General features: G+C 32.1%; 1 protein-coding gene across 1 annotated transcript; it reads right to left on the reverse strand.

The window, feature by feature from the left end:
* Nucleotides 1–816: 816 nt before the first annotated feature.
* On the reverse strand, nucleotides 817–17,557 carry LOC139481981 (uncharacterized). Its single transcript, XM_071265554.1, has 8 exons — nucleotides 17,433–17,557; nucleotides 15,483–15,549; nucleotides 9,343–9,599; nucleotides 7,910–8,108; nucleotides 6,530–6,756; nucleotides 5,442–5,625; nucleotides 3,548–3,727; nucleotides 817–1,919 (listed from the first exon to the last, which is right to left on the reverse strand). The coding sequence occupies exons 1-8, from the start codon at nucleotides 17,445–17,447 to the stop codon at nucleotides 1,576–1,578; spliced, it is 1,473 nt and encodes a 490-aa protein (XP_071121655.1). The 5' UTR covers nucleotides 17,448–17,557; the 3' UTR covers nucleotides 817–1,575.
* Nucleotides 17,558–20,022: the final 2,465 nt, after the last annotated feature.

The raw sequence follows: 20,022 nt of genomic DNA on the forward strand, positions 1-20,022 counted from the left end.
CGATTTCATTTTAAAGTATTAAAATGAATTAAAAATCTTTTTTCTGAATATAATTAAAAAATAATTCAATATCAAATACAACTCATATACTAAAGATAAATCGATCTGATGGTATATAGCTTTACGGAAAGAAAATACGGCACAGTTCACTCGATGTTTAAATTACCGAATTGTGTGTTAAGAATATAGTTTGTATAGACTAGTATAGGTGTAAGACAAGGAATTTGTTCAGCCATAATTTATTTCATTAATCTCAAATTATCTATTACGGGATGACGGGGAAAATGGTTCAGAATAAAACTATATGGCACGTCAACCTTGTTATAGGGCCATAACAATGAAAAGCTACCCATTTTTCTGTTGACAACTAGATTGTATAGAATTTTGTATGACTGGAATCAGAATAAAATAGAGGCAAATCATATCTAATGGATATTCAAACTCATTAATCGATAATACAAAACTGATAATGCTTTAACACAAAAAAAGAATACAAAGAAATAACATTATACAAAACATAAAATAGAAAACAGCCGACAGAAAACATTAAACCAGCCAATAAAATGGACGGGGTGATGTGGTTTCAGGTGCACTGAATGGGTAAGCCGATCCTGCTTTACATGTGGGACTCGTAGTGTTGCTAGAAAATAAGTGTTAGTACAACCCTGTGTCATTTTTTTTTTTTTTTGAAATTTAAGAAATGAACAAGCGGCTTTAATATATAAAAAAACTAAGATTGTTTTAGGTAAATCAGAAAAGGCTAGTATGATTCATCTAACATCATAAGCATACTGATGATGATTATTGATAACTACATTTAAAGTTATTTTTTTTATTGTTGTTGTTTTGTACATCATATTGATGTCACCTCTTTTATTATTATTGTTGTTTTAAACATGATATTTATAAATGTTTTAGCCTGAAACCTCCGTTTTAGACACACGTTTACATAATACGTGTTTCTTCATAAATTAACAGTTCAATTGCACAGATTAATTCATGTTCATAAACATGTTAAATGAAGAGAGATTTTTTGACTCGGTACTGTTTCATGTGTTTTGTCTTTTCGTTTTGTTTTTCATTACACCATGACCGTTTGATCTGTTGCAGCATGATCAAATTATTGTCCGTTGTATCTGATGTCTGACATTCTAGTACCATGTCGAATGATATTGCCTTGTTGACATTTCTTCAATTATGCATTGCGTCAGAAAGGCTGTTCACATCTTTGACTTTTCTTCTCCTTTGATTGAGATCGACCAATTTAAGACAACCTTAAAAAGGTTGGTAATAACTACATACACCTTCATAGTAAAGAGGCGCAGCTAGTAAACAAACTATTAGAAATGTTATTTTTATATCATCCTTATACGATTAAAGGAGGTTAAGCTGGTAATCAAAACGTTGTAAAGGCAGACACCTCCTAATACGAAGGAGAAAAAGCTAGTATATACAACGTCAGGATGATTGTTTAAATATGTACACTTTCTCATATGAAGCCTGTGGCGAAGCTCGTACAAACGTAAGAAAGGCCAATACCGCCTCATATAAATGAGGCAGAGCTTAAAGCAAACGTCACCTAGGCTGGTCACATCGACTGACCTCCTCGTACGAAGGAGGCTGATCTGTATCGTGATATTCAATGTTTTCTGACCATGATGATAGTTGATGTAAGTGTAAGTGAGAGTAATTTTGAGTTGCATCCTGTAACTGTTCGTCATTTATTGTTTCTGAATTGTCATAAGCAAATGTTGTACCATGTACAGACATTGGTCCTATTTCTGGAACATTACGAACATTTATGATACTTCCTCGCATGTTTTCTGAATAACCCAGATCTTCGTCACTGGATTCAGATGCTGTCGGTTGATCTTCCGTTCGTTGATGTATAGTGTTCTGCATGCCATTCATACCTTCAACTACAATTTAGAAAAAAATGTTTCGTCGTGTTAATCGTATTCCCCGTTTTACGTACTTTTTTCAAATTCAATATAAAGTCTCACATGCAGCACAATATCAATACGATTGTATTGAGACTTATACATGTTGAGTTAACGTACATGAGAAAAACATGTCTGTGCTTGATTTTTTTATAAGTATGTAGGACTCTAAAGTACGATGGGGACGCTAAAGTACGATGGTCACGCTAAAGTGCGATGGTCTTTGCTAAAGTGCGAAGTCTACACACGCTAAAGTGTAATGGTCCGGGAAAATAAAGACGTAAGGACTTGGTTTGATTATGACGTTATCAGTCGTTTGTACAAATTCAGAATAAAAATTACCGGAAGATAAATTACAAATATTTTATTAACACCTTGAAACAAAATGTTAATGACTGAATTGATTTAAACCTGATCGTGCTTTGTCGGCAAATTTGTGTTTTTTCTGTACCTGGTAGAACTATGACTATATGAGGAGGTGTTGCCATTGGTAATAGACTGTGAGAACGGCAATCTACACCAATTAAATTTTGTAAAAAGACTAATTTTAACCTCGAGTCTTACTCTGTTGGTCTATCGCACTTTAGTGTGACATACCATGTATTTTAGCGAACAAACAACCGTCGCACTTTAGCATGACCATCGCATTTTAGAGTCCTATAAATAGTACAGCAACATAGATAAATAAAGCATCCCTTTTCCTTTGACTACACTACAACAATGTTGTTTGAAAATGTATACCTATCTTATTTCTGTTGGCAGTAGACCATCCTTTTTTAACTGGGCAATATCCTAAATCATGAAATGCTGGTTTTGCTAAACATTGTTCAAGGCTTGTGTTTCTACCAGGTAAACATAGCACTACTAATGTTTATTATAACAATTATTTTACAGCAAAACTAACTGAAAATTAGGTGAGATACAATTGTATCAAAATCTTTGTCTCTAAACTAACAAAAAGCACAATCAATAATTATTCAATTGGAGTATGAGGACAGAAAAGGGTTATCAAAGGTACCAGGACAGAAGAGTGTAGTTCTGACAATGACTTGTGTCGTGTAGAAATCTCGTAGAGTATATCGCTGTAAAAGGCGGTGAAGCGTTGCACTTGTATTTCAAATATTTATCAAAAATAGATATATAAAACTTTAAGATGCATACGTTATTTGTAGTTACAAAATGAGAATCAATCTAAAGTCCTTTTCTTTGCACATGTTGTTTGTATTATTTTATTTTAAACAATTCATTTACACAAGGATAACAATTGGATAGCTAAAACGAATATCATAGTTTACAAAGATATTTAACTAAACTATGTTATATATGTGCACATTCCAAGTCAGAAACAATTTTGACAATTTTTACTGACTATCATATTTGTTTTTCGTTAACTGTTTTGTCATAAACGAAGCCGTTGTTTTGTTTTCTAATGGTGGCATTTTATAGCTGCCAATGCAGTATGAGGTTGTACGATTACATATTATTGATTAAATCCACACATGCATCGTCATTTAAAATTTCAGCGTAATCTTTATCATTCAAACATAAAATTTAAAAAAAAATCGTATGAAAGGCTTTAAACATGTTAAATGAGCATTTACAATTACCTGGCCTCGGTTTGCTTTCCTTGCTTTTTCTTTTATACGTATATTTACAAAAACATCCACACACCATTACCAAAACAGACGAAATTATTAGGTAAATGATTGCTGTCATGTTTTTACTATCATTATATTCATCGCCTGATTCCGCGTACAAACTAGAGTATCCTGTCCTTGTCCTCCATTCTGTAGAATAAAGAAAAAAACAACGTTTGGAACAACTACTGAACATTAACATCCCTATCAGGAATCAGAAAACAAATCGTAGCAAGGGGGCGAAAGATACCAGAGGTACAATAAAACTCATAGATCAAAAAGAAACTTACAATGCCATAGCTAAAAAAAAAATCGATGTTTACATAATATCAATAATGTGGTTATTTTTATAAATTTCCTGTTAACAAAACTTTGAATTTTTCAAAAGCTAAGGATTTTCTTATTCCAAGCATAGATTACCGGTATTTGGCTTTGGTGTTTGGAATTTTGGATCCTCAATGCTTTTCGACTTCGTACTTGTTTAGCTTAAAAATATTTTGATAAAAGCGTCACTGATGAGTCTTATATAGACGAAACGCGCGACTGGCGTACTAAATTACAATCCTGGTGCCTTTAATAACTATTTAAATTTTTTTAGGCATTTACAATCAGACTATCTTATTTTCAAGTGCATGGGTGCGTCTTTTCTAAGGAAATATGAATCTGGCATACAAAATTAATAACCCGGTAACTCAAAGTTAACTAACAAAAAATACCGAACTCCGAAGAAAATTTAAAAGGAACGCACGTAGTCAAATGGCAAAATAAAATGCTAAAACACCTGCACGAAACAATTGTAATAATCCTGACTTAATACACACATATTCTTATGTAAAAATCAGGGATTAAACCTGAATATGATGCTACATTAACCTTTAAAGTTAGTTTTCAAAAGACAAATTAAAAGTAACTTTTCATTACGAGTATTCGTCACTGGAAAAAAAAATACTCATTATATAAAATATGATCTCAATAGGTTTTAAATGTGCACGATTGATAATAAAAAGAGTGTCGGAAAATAATTGCACTGAATGAAAGGTGTATTACCAAAGTTAATGCAGTTACCAGTTACTACAATCCTGCCTCATATTGATACAAATTAATTAATTGCACAACTCACCAATTTCGTGAAGGAACATTCAATTTGTTCATAAATTGTTCATTGCTTAACATCAGACAATGAAATACTTTTGTATTAACCTTATTATATTCAAGAACGTTCAGGCTATTATATTGAATTTGAGCATTTAATATTCGCATTAGTTTTAAACTTCATCTTGTGCCTCGTCTCGCTTAAAGTGAAATACAAAAGTTCATTTCAATTCTGAATTAATCTGTTCGGTTAATACATACGATGACATTGCACTTTTTTATTCATGTGTCGATTGCTGTTGTTGTAAATGTGAAATTTAATGAATGATAAAGTCCTTTTGGTATCTTTCGCCCCTCTTTTAATCAGAATGTTCTACTTAAATAACTAGGTTGGCTTCAGCGTTATTTAAAAAAAATCATGAAACTTGACCTTTAGGAACGCTATCGCCCAGACGTGTTTAGTATTTACGTTCGCTTCGAAATAATATATTATTTTACAAAAATAGAAAAAAAATAAAAAATATCATTTTTATTAATTATAAATATATAATAAAAAAATAATTCATAATTTAAAAAGGCGACTTCCTATATTACAGAATTTACACTTTCAAAACACATGCGAGAAAATATAAAACGTCGTTACAAATGAATTGCAATCTATAATGTGTTAATCATAATGAATATGTTTCTGTTCCTGATATTTTCTAAATTGATAGATATATTACGGAGTAGAACGTTGGTCCTTCCGTCTGCAATCTTGATGGAACCCTACCTTTTGGTGTTTGAATTGGACACAACTGTGAATCTTTATTATCGGGAATGATTCGAATGTTTGCAATGCATCTTGTTGTACTGTAACATTTCAAGTTGAAATCATCACCGAAGGTGAATTCAATTCTTTTGTGTTTTAGACTCCAAGGGAGACACCATTTTTCCCGCAAACTGTTTTTTAATACCTGAAGTAATTAAAACGAGGATACAAAAAATACTACGATTAACATAGCTTTAAAAATCAATGCATATGAAAGCAATACGAAGTCTATAAAGGCATGAATTAAACTCAATTGAACATTGGTGGATAGTATTTGCATTGACATTCATAACACATTACAGTATTTTGAGAAAGTTCCTTATAAACTTATGGGATACTTTTGAGAAAAAATCTAACATTTATTTATTGTGTCTATTTAGTTAACGCATCAATGTAAATATAACGGAATTGGATGAGACTGTCATCAAAGTGAGAGGGTTAGCACTATAAAACGTTTAATCCACCATTTTCTACATTTGAAAATACCTGTACCAAGTCAGGAATATGACAGTTCTTGTCCATTCGTTTTTGATGCGTTTTGTTATTTGAAATTGCCATGTGATTATGGACTTTCCAAATTGATTTTCCTCTAAGTTCAGTATTTTTTGTGATTTTACTCTTTATTTGCAACTCTAGCAATCAGTCACTGGTGTTAAAGGTTTATGATCTTCTTTTACTAAAGATATTGGATTCATTTTCAATAAAGATGTAACATAATCTCAGAATGTTGATGTGGTATCACTGAAAAAGTAATCTGTGTTCCTCAGCCGATATTTCTCTTAAAATTTTCTCTCTGGTATCATATCTTATAAGTTAAGTAAAACAAGATGGAAACTTGTTTATTGAAAACTATAAACAGATGAGACAGAAAACCAACACGTTATGAGTTCATTCCCAATTTGTCTTTGTGTTACAATTAAACAGTATTTAATTTGTGTAGACGAAGAGCGTTTCAAACTATTGTCAGTCTTTCTACCATAAATGACACATCATATCAATTAAGTAAAAGTTAAAAAAAAATAATTCTGAATTGTATACAAATATCATACCAATACAGAGTTATTATTAATTTCTACTGTTACATGACACAACTCTCTTCTCCAAACATACATGTACTGGTATGATTCAAAACATATTTGAGCAGAATCATTGACATAGAAAGCTATAGACCGACATGGTGGACACCATCCAAAATTGTTCCAATAGCTTGGGTACATGTATGAATATTCCACATCTCTATCGCCGACACAAACCTCACGTCCACAATAACCTATCACTACAATAGACACATGTTATTGTACATGGTTTCATTACTTAAATACAGTGGATTCATTAATATTCGTTGAAAGCCAAATATCGAGGCTTCATGGGTACAAGTGAACTTCAAATTCAAATGTTTAATGTACATGTATCACTCATTTGTCACTATTTTTTCAAGTTTGAATACGAAGATTGGTTAAACCACGAAATCAAATATTAATCCACGAAATTGAAACCAATGAAATTAAGTTAATCCATTGTATTTATTATTTAGTCAAATATTTCCATTAAAACAATAAGTTCTTGCTGCACACAAAGTATCTCTTAATCAGTTCAGTTTTTATTGATGTTCGTGTTGCTCAGGCAATTGTTTTCTTTGCTGTGGTTTGTATGCAGATTTTTTAGTCTCTGGGTCGATTATATTTTTTTGCCATGGCATTTTTTAAGTTTGTCTAACAACCACGAATGTTTATGTCCTTTTGGTATCATTCATTTTTTTTTAGTTTGTTACCCATGACAATACCTTCATTAAAAGACGGGGGAAATGTTTAAGTGTTATCTAGAATGAATTATAAATGACTGCTATGATTTGATCACGTTAGGTTTTATCATGTTTCTTTATTTTGCAAATATATATATAGATACTAGATATAGTAGATTTAGTATGTTATGAACATTTGAGTAAGGAGCCTATAATTCAGTGGTTATCGTTTGTTTATGTGTTACTTTTTTTTCGTTCATTTTTTGTACATAAATAAGGCCGCCAGTTTGCTGGTTTGAATTGTTTTGTGGAAAGAAGAGAAGCGACACACAAAATGAGGTCTTCTCGTTTAATAGTATAGATATGAAAAAAAAATGTGAAGATACCTATATCTAAATATTTTCAAAAAAACTGAATTAAATATGCTTGAGTTTTTTTCTAGAATCGGGTCTCAAGATAAATGAACAGTTTACTTTAAATCATGACAATGTTCTTTTTTTATTTAAAAACAAAGTGCATCATATCAAAAACATTCAATATTAAAATGGTTCGTCTTCCATGGTCTCATCACAGCATAAGGACACATAAATACGAATAAAACTAGAAAAATAAATTTAAAACATATTAAAATAAGGTATCGAAATAAATACCTTATTTTAATAGGACACAACCTTTTTACCATACTTACGCCTCTCTTTTGGTATTCCGTAAATTGTAGGCGTTTGGTAGCACGAACTACAGGAACGATATATGATATTAGTCATCATGTTGTCAAATCTGGTACTGATGTAATTAATATCTTTTTTGGTTTTCATTACATACCTCAGAAATATGGTTGTGGTCGGAAAATGACCTGCCCATGTAGGATTAGAATCACAATCTAGAGTCTGTGGAAAGAAATAAAGTATTTTGTATTGAACGACTGCTAGATTAACAAGACATATATCATGATTAAAAAGATAAAAGTATTATTGATTTTATTTGATCATAACTGTTGAATATTGAATAGATTTGCATGACGTGTAGTGGGTATACATCATTCAGACAGTAACCAAACAAACAAAAATTGAACATGATTAACCTACAAAGCCAGTGGCGGATCCAGCCATTTTAAAAAGTGGGGTTCACAACCCAGAGTAAAGGGGGCGTTCCCAACCCAGAGTAAAGGGGGGTTCTAACTATATGCTCCCATTCAAATGCATTGATCGACTCAAAAAAGGGGGGTTCTAACCCCCGGACCCCCCTGGATCCGCCACCAAAAGCTTCGTTATTATGTTGTATTTTAAACAAATTGAACAGTTTCTGTTATTAAGTGCTGTGAAGATCTTCCGTATTGACCGAATTATCGGCGAAGACCAGTGCTATTCCTTTATGTTTATATGTTTTATGTTGTCGTGCATTGTTTCATGAATGGATTATTCTAACCTTAATTTGTGTAAGCATTAAAAGTAATGTAATTCTAGGATTTTGTATGATTTGTTATATTTCTTATGTTTGATTTTTTCCCCAAACAAAGAAAAAGCTGTTGTATGTTTAAGATGTATGCCGTTTTCAAAACGAGAAGCGTGACTTAAACATTTAAAATAAACTATTCAACATGTTCAACTTATGTTGAAAACAAGGCTATTTCAAATTTTATGTGTATAAGTAACTTTTGTAGATAGTTTGTGTATTGTAGTCAATTCATGCCATTTAACAAATGTTTAAGTAGCTTTAACTTTTTACACATATCCGGTTAATTTTTTCAGAAAAAAAAACTCATCCTCCTGAAACCCTTATTCCTTTTGTCAGATCTTTTTAAGTAATCTTTTATGTTTTGGTTCCTCTCAAATTTGATATAATCTTAATTGATTATGAAAAAATGATCTAAACATTAAAAAAAAAATTAAGATTGAGCTCATGCTTCTATTGAAATTTATTTTTAAGTTTTCAAATTCTTAAAAAGAAAAGTACATAAATGTATAAACTAGCTAGAAATATTTTTTTTAATTAATGCCCCTGACTGTTTACAATATTTAAATAAAAATCAATCTTTCTTAACAAAATGTACAGGAATAGTTTTAAATCAACAAAATAAATGGATTAGATGTAACAACTTTGTAGAAAAATAACAATGTTTACCTCAATATTTTTATTTATTAAAGGTTCTCCTGGGTATATTTCTACTTTATACCCACAATCAAGCATGCTCTTTACGGAAACTGTTACTTCTGTTTTGCTACGCATGAAGGTACCATAATCCAGATTAACTATATAATAGCAGCCGTCAATGCCGGAAACGTTACCACTTTCATTCCTAGTTAGTATCAGCTGAACGTCTTTATTTAAGCTGGTCGATAGGATATCAGTATTGCAGTTTTCACTGGTAAGATCAACAACTGTAATATATAAAGTATGTATTTTTATGTAACATAGCACTGTACACTATAAATATGACGCTTACAATTTAAACGTCAGTGTGACATGCGAAGGGTTTTATGTAGATACGGGTGAATCCTTAACGATTTTTATCATTTATTTACATGTTTATTCCATATGTTCAGATCCTAAACGTGTGATATCTATTGTTTTAATAACCTAAACATATAATATATATTGTTTGTATACCTTCAACATTAATGTCTATTGCGCGGATATCTTTAACGTGTAATTCTACTGCGTTTAGAACATTAACATGTAATATATATTGTGCGTTGACCCTACACCTGTAGTGTATATTGTGCGTAGACCTAAACGCGAACTGTATATTGTGCTTATACCCTGAATGTGTAATATCTATTGCAGTAGGATTAGAAACGTGCAATGTATATTGCGCTTAGACCTTAACGTGAAATGTAGATTGTGCGTATACCCAAAACGTGTAATGCCTAGGTTTAGGATTGTTATCCATGATTTGTCTAACTTATTAAAAAAATGATAGATTGCATATGGAGTCGGGATTTGCTTCTTTCAGTTTCACAAATGATGAAATTGGACACACATTTGAATCTCTTTTTTCAGGAATAATTATAATTTCAACATTGCATCTGGTTGTACCTATACAATTCCATCCAGAATTGTCACCAAAGGTGAATTTAACTCTTTTGTGTTTTACACTTCAAGGGAGACACCATTTTGTCGGCAAACCGTCTTTTAATACCTAAAAGAAATTTGTACGAGTTTTGCTTCCTTCAGAAATACAACGATGCACACACACACATACAAGGCAAAACCAATGTATAGAAAGTCGACATGAAGCCCATAATTGCTTATATCAACTCAATATGAACTTTGGTGGATAGTTTCATATTTGAATATCATACCACATCTACTTATTTTGATATTGTTCTTTATAACATTTTGAAATTCATTTGAGAAAACAATGTTGTTTATTTGTCGCAATCCGTCACTGGCTAGTTGTTTTTGAATTTTATTTATCGCTGCTAATAATATTGCTTTGGTCTTCTATCAAGGTGTTAGCTTATCTCGTTTTCGTGGATATCACCAGCGGTCAGTGCTCATTTGCCGACATGAAATATCATTGAAATTTTTTTTAACATAAAATTGTCCTTTCGATATCTTTCATTCCTAAGTTATCAAGTAAAACAAAATTTAAACAAGCTTGTTTATTGAAATGTCCAAATTGGTGAGACAGAAAAAGCGTCATGAGTTCACTTCGAGTTTCTCGTTGTGTTACTGGTAGATAACAGAACTGTATAACTATTGTTTATAGATGAGAGCTTTCATGTCCAGCTGTTTATTTATTTTTTTAACCCGTTATTGCATTTCCATTAATAGACATTACATATCGTATCAAAACGTATCAAATATAAGAGAACTACGAAACAACAGAGACACAACACCGAAACGTAACACACACAGAAGCGAACTATAATGTAACAATGGCCATTTTCCTGACTTGGTACAGGGCATTATATGAAAAAATGGTGGGTTGAACTTGGTTTTGTTGCATGCCAAACCACCCGCTTTAATGGCAGTGTTTATCATAACATTAAAATGACAACATTACACGACAGGGTTACAATAAATAAACAGATCAATGGGAGAAAATATAGGACAGAGAAACAAACGAATAAAAGCCACCAAAAGATAACAGGTTAACACATATTTTTCTTCACCAGACGTGCGCTACGTCCACACAAAACTATGCTCAGATGTAAAATCTTTTAAAATCTAATGCTCCAAACAACCGCCATCCAACTAAGATTTTTATTCACCTTGCATATTTCAGTGACAAGTGAAAACACTCAACGAGTGCAGAACGAACTCATTTTAAAGCAAATCATTATTGAAATAATGAGTTTATTCTGAAGTTATAATCTTTAGGACTGAAAAAAGTAAAATAAAAAAAAAACTTCATGAAAAATTTCAAACGGAAAGTCCCTTATCAAAATGAAATATCAAAAGCTAAACACATCAAAAAATGGAAAACAACTGTCATATTCCTTACTTCTCTGTCCTATACTGTTAAATGGCAAGTTGCCTGATTTTTTTTTAATGAACCTTTACATTGGTCGTTGTTGACCTAGCTCTGTGGTTTGCGTGTACAGTCTTACACTAACACAATGTAGTTTGTCGCTGTTATGTATATCCCATACACCGATAAAAATCATAATGACAAACAATATTCGATTGTAAAGTAAAAGTTGCAATAAATGTCTAAAATGTATAAAAAGGTCATACCAATACATAGTTGTTATCAATTTCCACTTTGACATAACATAAATCTGTTCTCCAAAAAAACTTATATGCTTCAAAACATATTTGAGCGGAATCCTTCATATCAAAAGAAATAGCCCGACAGAGTGGACACCTTCCAGAATTAAATATAGTTTGGGAACGTGTATGAATATTCTACATCTCTATCGCCGACACAAACGTCACGTCCACAATAGTCTGTTACTACATTAAACACATGTGGTTGTGAATGCCTTCATTAGTGAAATAGTCATTTATTCAAGTATTCTCATTAAAAACAATACTGTCTTACGACACACAATGCTACTATTGATCACCCCGGTCTTTGGTGAGGTTCGTGTTGCTCAGTCATTTGTTTTCTTTGTTGTGTTTTGTATGCAGTTTTTTGTCTTTTGTCTTTTTGGCGATTTTTGTTTTTGTTATTGCATTGTCAGTTTGTTTTAGAACACTGAATTTGAATGTTCTGTTGGTATCATTCGTTTCTCATATACTCGGGACAAGACAAGAGCACTGTGTATATATATGTCCTCTAGATTGATTAAGAAATAACTACAATTATGTAATCATGCGAGTTCATATCATCTTTGTCTGTTTGGTATATAAATACATATCTAAAATATGAAAACAATCATATCTACAGTGGAGATCACTTCAAACCTCTCATCAAATCTGTCAGAACAGTTCTAACCAAGAACTGATTTGGCCACTTCTATCATGTCTACCTAGAACTGACCCGGACAGTTCTACCCTACAACAGTTTTGAACAGTTCGACCAAGAACTGACCAAAGACAGTTTTGAACAGTTCGACCAAGAACTGACTAAAGCTATAATCGATTTAGTCGGTTCCAACCATAAAACAGTTTTGAGAACTAGTTGTCTTAAATATAAGGCGGTGGGTATTTTGACAGCTCCGGCAAAATATCGATTTATATAGAGTTTTGCTATTTTCCCGGTCTAAGGAACCAGAGGCATCCTCTAGTAAATCCAAGCCGGCCCTGAAGAGCAAGCCACCCAGGAGAAGGCAACAAAAACAGCCGTGATGCCTGCTGAGCAAGTCCAACAAACTACCAACACACAAACAGAGGCAAGAGACAGCGTAGTTGGACATGTACTAACACCAACTAAGTTCAAAGGGGAACCAGTTAGGGTTGTAGTCAATAGGGATATTGTCACCAGTCCCTACAACCACAACAAGGCCTGCCACCGCCTTGTATTTTACACCTCCACCAATGACAGAGGCAAGCGCAGTTTGAAGACTTTGAAGATGGGTTTGACATCGACCACCCAGACCTACTGCTCACACCACCGCACACATCGCACGTCTACAATGAACAATCCAAAGAGGCAATACAATCAGCCATACAAGCAGCACGTCCTGATACTCCGTACCAGCAAGACCAACGCAGTCGGAGTAAAATGAAGGCAGAAAGACCGACAGACTCCAGTCTATAGAATAGGTAGATACAGTCCGCGATATCCAGACAGGATAGTCGGACTCTAAACACCCATACATCATCATCCCGGTCTTGTTTTAGATTTTTAATCAACACAACATGTTGAACCCGCCGCTATTTTTATGTATGTGTCTGTCCCAAGTCGGGAGCTACGTATGTAAGTGCTATACATGCTATATTCCAGTTCAACTATATAATAGCAGCCGTCGATGTCGAAAAAGTAACCGTTTTTATTCCTAGCTAATGAAAGCTGTAGTTATTGCTTTCATTCCTAGCTGATACCAGTGGAACGAATTTATTTGAGCTGGTCGACAAGATAGTAGAATTACAGTTCACACTGGTAAGATCAACAACTGTAATCAATAAAGTATGTATTCGTATGCAGCATAACACTCTACTTTATAAAAATAACCCGTAGTTATTTACTGTCAGTATAACGTGTAAAAGATTGTATTTAGATTATATACGGATCGCATCCTTAACGGGTTTTTTTTATCATCAACGTATATATTTATGTCTATTGTATTCAGGTCCTAGACATGTTCTGTCTTTTGCCATGATTGTGCTAAGAACCTAATCATTTAATGATTTTGTTTTTATACCTTAAATATTTAATGTCTTTTTTGCGTATTTTCTAAACGTGTAATGTCTATTTCGTTTAGAACCTCAACATTATGTATATTATGTGTTTACCATAAAGCTAGTACATGTTGTACATCTGTTGTGGAGAGATTCTAAACAATAATGTACGTATACTAATAACAAGTAATGTGCGTATACTCTAAACATGTAATGTATATTGTGTTTAGTATTTCAATAAATTATTCGTCAACATTGTACTTTTAAGGGCATACGATACAGTTTTGATTCCGTTTGATGAAAATTCCCATTTAGGCTAATTTGTGCCTGATTACATTGTAAGTCAAATATATCTTCATGTGCTACTTTTTGAGTTAAATGAGGTCGAAGTTTTGTATATTCCCTCAAAATTCGGATTTGTGGCCGTATTTTTCCTTTCGAAAGACAGACATAACTTTTTTGTTTTAAAAGATAAACACAAATTGTTTTTTGTTAAATAATTTGTAATTTCTGTATTTTATAAGTATCCTAAAAATTTATGCATTTTTTATTCAGAAATAACTCATATTTATCAAATGGTCATGAATTGAGAAGAAAACGTCATTTTTTGCTGTATATTAATCAAAATTTTAAAAAAATGCACTATTTACAGTTTTCTTAAATTTGGTTGACATAATCCCTTTGCAAAATGAAACAAAATGTCGTTTTAAAAAATAAGGGTCAGTTTGAATGATAAAAATCAGTCAAAAAATGCATCTTTTTCCGATATGTCACAGTTTGACGTCGCGAAAATAACATTTGACGTTAGCAACGTCTTTACCTACCCTGTAACTGTATTGTATGCCCTTAACAGGTAGTGCTTATAATATGATGAGAATAGGCTATCCAAGAAGCAGTTCTCTGTATACAATATTTTTGAACGATACATTACAAGTTTTGCCTTTAATACTATAGGTCTGAGTAAAAGATTGTTTCTAATACAATTGTTTTAACATTTCTCTTTAATTATTATATAAAATTGAGAATGGAAATGGGGAATGTGCCAAAGAGACAACAACCCGACCATAGAAAAAAACAACAGCAGAAGGTCACCAACAGGTCTTCAAAGTAAGCGAGAAATTCCCGCACCCGGAGGCGTCCTTCAACTGGCCCCTAAACAAATATATACTAGTTCAGTGATAATGAACGCCATACTAATTTCCAAATTGTACACAAGAAACTAAAATTAAACTAATACAAGACTAACAGAGGCTCCTGACTTGGGACAGGCGCAAAAATGCGGCGGGGTTAAACATGTTTGTGAGATCTCAATCCTCACCCTATACCTCTAGCCAATGTAGAAAAGTAAACGCATAACCATACGCACATTAAAATTCAGTTCAAGAGAATTCCGAGTCTGATGTCAGAAGATGTAACCAAAGAAAATAAACAAAATGACAATAATACATAAATAACAACAGACTACTAGCAGTTAACTGACATGTAAACTATTATTATGGCTATATTAGCTTGTTAAGATACAAACATACCTTGGACATGTTGTACAGTTATAGATGTCGTAAACAACACAAAGACTAACGCTACCGACACATGGATCTACAATGCAAGAAATGAATCAATAATTTGGTAGATATGATTCACTGTAAGAAAAACATATTTATATCATTGTTCAAATAGTTGTCTTTGAATATTCTGCTAACAACAATCACAAACACATTATAGTTATCAAAATTGCAGATTAATGTTATCAAATTCAGCTGCATGGACTGCAATTGAAAGCTGTGTGAGATTCCAAATCGAAACCAAGTACATGTTAGTTGTTCTACTTCTGCGTTCACTTGATCAGAAAGTGGATTTTGATTGTTAATTTATCCCTCAATAATTTCTCCATTTAATAAATAATAAGTATATCCAAACTTTTTGGATATAAGTCTTAAATTATCAATAATTAAGTATATGCTTCTTGATTCATGTCAGGAATCTGTTAATCGTGTGGGGTATCGTTTGCTACAGAATATCATATTTGTTTTGCATAAATCTGGCCGTCAATTTGTTGTTTGAATGGTTTTTCATCTGTCATGTTGAGGCTTTTAAAAGCTTGTTATGCAGTGTACGTTTTGCTTATTATTGAAGGTTCTACTATGATCTATATTTGCAAGCTTTAACGCCTTGATGGTCTTTAATGTAAAGCTACGCCATTGGCAATCTAATTAAATATTCTTATGTTATACTTCATAATCTTTTCAAATCTTAATACAACTGCAGTACCACATTCTCTTCTATGTTCCAAAGGTAATAAAAGCTTAAATTTCAGAACATATCTGTGCTTGATTTTTTGTGTATACCCATTACTTAAACGATGTGTTACGGAAACAAAAAGGGTTGTTGATGACGCATATGTGAACAATGTATTACTGAAGCATATAGAGCCTGTTGTTTATTGGTATGCAAAACATGCAAAAGTGTCGCCAGTAGTAGAATTTTTGTTTTTCTTTTTCTTTTCATCTTTTTTTTCATTTACAAAATGTGAGACAATACCATCAATCATCAATCAAACGCGTCGGTCTCATGATATATCAGTTTTTCAACAGTTTATAAAACCACGTGTTTTATTTACTTCACACAAAGACAGTACCTTTTTTTGTAATTATTTTTGAATATCTGAATATTTATATTTTCATTAATGTTTTTTATTGTGTGTCGCTTCTTCGAACTAAATTCAAAAAAATAAAAATAGGCCTCTTTTCTAAGCGAGCTATCATTTGATTTTTTTTTTTTGGAGGGCTAGGATGGAATTTGAAAAAAAAAATGGAAAGGATTATTATTAAAAGAACGGACAGGCTCTGCAGCTGTCATGATAAACTAATACAAAAAAAAAACAAGACCGACCATAGAGAAAAAAGAAGAAAAAGATAAAGGCATGACAGCAATTACAAAAAACAAAGTTTTAGCTATTTACCAAGCAAGACGGTATGTGTAATTAAATCAGCACGGCTTATTGTCATTATTATTATTGGCTGTTTATTCAGATGACAGCAAAGAAGGAACAACGAGTTCTCAATTACGTCATGTGTTAATTGACAATATAATGTAGTGATCCAATACATTATGTATAAAACAGTACGAATTGGAATAAAAGTTCAAGGTTTGTGTTGTTGATAAATACGAATGATGTGATCGATCTAACGATTTTAATTAATCAACAGCAGGTTCAATACATCAGGAGAATCACAGTGTGTTATATATACCGAGATTAATCATGTTTATTACACACATTGTTTTACAATAATTACAGATCTTCAAATATATTTCTATGCCATTATACCATTCCTGAGCATACTTGCCCTAATCAAGGTCAATACACAATAGCAAATGTGAACGTTTAAGTGTAAATGTATGTTGTCTATTGATTGTGATAAAAGTAATTTATTGATAATATATAACATTTATCTATTTTTGAAAATGAAATATTGACTTACTAGTGAAAAAGGCATGTTGTTGTTCCAATAACATAATCAAGATAATGTCAGCTCGACATACATTTATTGATTTCTTCTAAGAATAAATGATTGTAACACTCTGCTATCATACGGAATAGTTCATTAGATACATACGGAATTTCAATTTAGTAAATATGGGTAAAGATGTGGGTAAGTGTTTGTTATTGGAATTGTAGGATACGGTTGCTTTGCGATATATTAAAATATAAATGAAATGAATTCTTTTTAGTTATGCCTATTACAAGATGTAAAGTCCGTACTGCAACAACCGAAACCTCCCGTATTTACTGTGGTTATACAGTCTTTCTTGATATTTTCCGGATACTTCATTTTGTTTGAACTTTCTTTTATTTATGATTAAATTAGTGTCATTAGTGTGTTGCCCTACGTATTTGTTTGGAATAATCTACAGATTTGAATTAACAAATTATTTTACGAAATAAAAGATTTTTTTATCTAAAGTTAAACAAGAAAGAAAGGAAGTAATCAATTAAAACTAACTTATTTGAAATCAAATCAAATATAAGTATATAATGCACTAGTTTATTCAAATGTTTCACCATAACAAATAGTGGTATATTTCAGTGCCATGTATAAAGCATTGGTGCCTTCATTTAGAAAATAAACATAATCCAACGTAAAAGGAATAGAACATTGTTCTAATGATCTGGGGGGGCCATGTTGGAATAGCGTTTTATGTTTTTGTATACATTTAAGAAGCAAGGATTTGATCGGGAAACGATGAAAAAAATGAAAAACAACACGTTAAATAATTGTATGCGTCTGAAGCGCTTTTCTTGATTTACCTTCATCAGAAACGCGCAAAGCCAAACATTTAAAAGTACCGAAACAGTTGAAGACCTATGTGACAAAACACTTTAAATAAATAGCTCAATTCATCTAAGGTCAATTTTGCAAAATTGATTAACGGACTATTTATTTTAAATGTTGCAAATTCTTTTTTCATTTCTGAATGTGGTTTTTTTTCCTATTTATCCAAAACGTGTCATGATAGCCTATTTCCTTTTTTCCATCATTATAGATAGTATTTACCTAAAAAGTAAGGCAGGTACAAATCTATAACCAAATCTCCAGTAATTAGAAATTGACTTAGTTGAGACCTTGCCATCATAAAAAGCTTCGTCAAATTCGACTTCTTTATGGACGTACGTGATCTGAACTTTTTCTGCAATACACAATAGTAGGGGAGCTCGCTCTTGTATATCTATTTAAAAGACTTAACCATTTATTAAGAGTTTGTTTAACTGGTAGCTTTTAGGATTTTAATAGATATGCACTTATATCATGTGAAAAGCACATGATAATTCCACTTCAATTATAATAGAAACGCAAACATGTGTTATCAGTAAAAAGGACCAGTTCCGCAATATATATATATAATTGTGTACAAAAAAAAAATAGTAACACCTTATGTTTGTGGCATAACATCTTAGCCACTAGTTAATTGTTTTCTGTTTAGTATTAAAGTCATTTTAAGATCCATTTTGTTACATCTTGTGATCAATTGTATTTGGCAATCGCCAATGGCAGTAAAAAAACATCAGTTGTTCGACTTGTTAGTCAAATGCGTTTTGTTTAAATATACTTTTTCACTTTTTTGGTCTTTTGGAGAATGTTGTTTGTGTTGTTTTTAGACCCTTCTACAACGAAATTTGTTTTACATGCACACGTATGAAAATTGCGGTTTTTATCCAGCGCAATCATAGGTTTGAACGTAGTTTTCAATTTAGGCTTGTTTATATTTTTTCGTTTGGGCTTGTATCATATTTCCCCTCCGGTTTATATGATCCGTTCATCATATTGACTCTTAAAATTCAAAAGTCTATCTAAAAATGAGGGTACATTAAATATGGCCTTCCAAATACCGTTTCGATCCCTAACATCACTGACGAGACATTTATTGTCGAAATCCGGATCTGGTGTACAAAAAAAATATTAACACCTTATGTTTGTGGCATAACATCTTAGCCACTAGTTAATTGTTTTCTGTTTAGTATTAAAGCTATTTTAAGATCCATTTTGTTACATCTTGTGATCAATTTTGGTTTTTTTTGGCAATCGCCAATGGCAGTCAGCAGGGTTAAAGAACATCAGTTGTTTGACCTTTTAGTCAAATGCGTTTTGTTTAAATATGCTTTTTCATTTTTTGGTCTTTTGGAAAATGTTGTTTGTGCTGTTTTTAGACCCTTCTACACCGAAATTTGTTTTACATGCACACGTATTTTTATCCAACGCAATCATAGGTTTGAACTTAGTTTTCAATTTAGGCTTGTTTATATATACATATATATATATATATATATATGTTGATCATGTTGAAAGAATATATCTCCATCGAATCAAAATCAAGCACAAACTCTCCCGTTAGTAGTTTATTAGCATTTTTATCAAAATATATACGAGGTTATCCTAACCGTATCATGCCAACGACGACTTATAAAAGACGACTCTTATTCTATGGAAATTTATCCCTTTCCGGACCCATTGTATAAAAAAAAATAATCAACGTGTGGTTGCTGGTGATCTCAACAGATCATTGGATGATTTT

Source organism: Mytilus edulis, chromosome 7 (assembly GCF_963676685.1).
Source record: "Mytilus edulis chromosome 7, xbMytEdul2.2, whole genome shotgun sequence".
Lineage (NCBI taxonomy): Eukaryota > Metazoa > Mollusca > Bivalvia > Mytilida > Mytilidae > Mytilus > Mytilus edulis.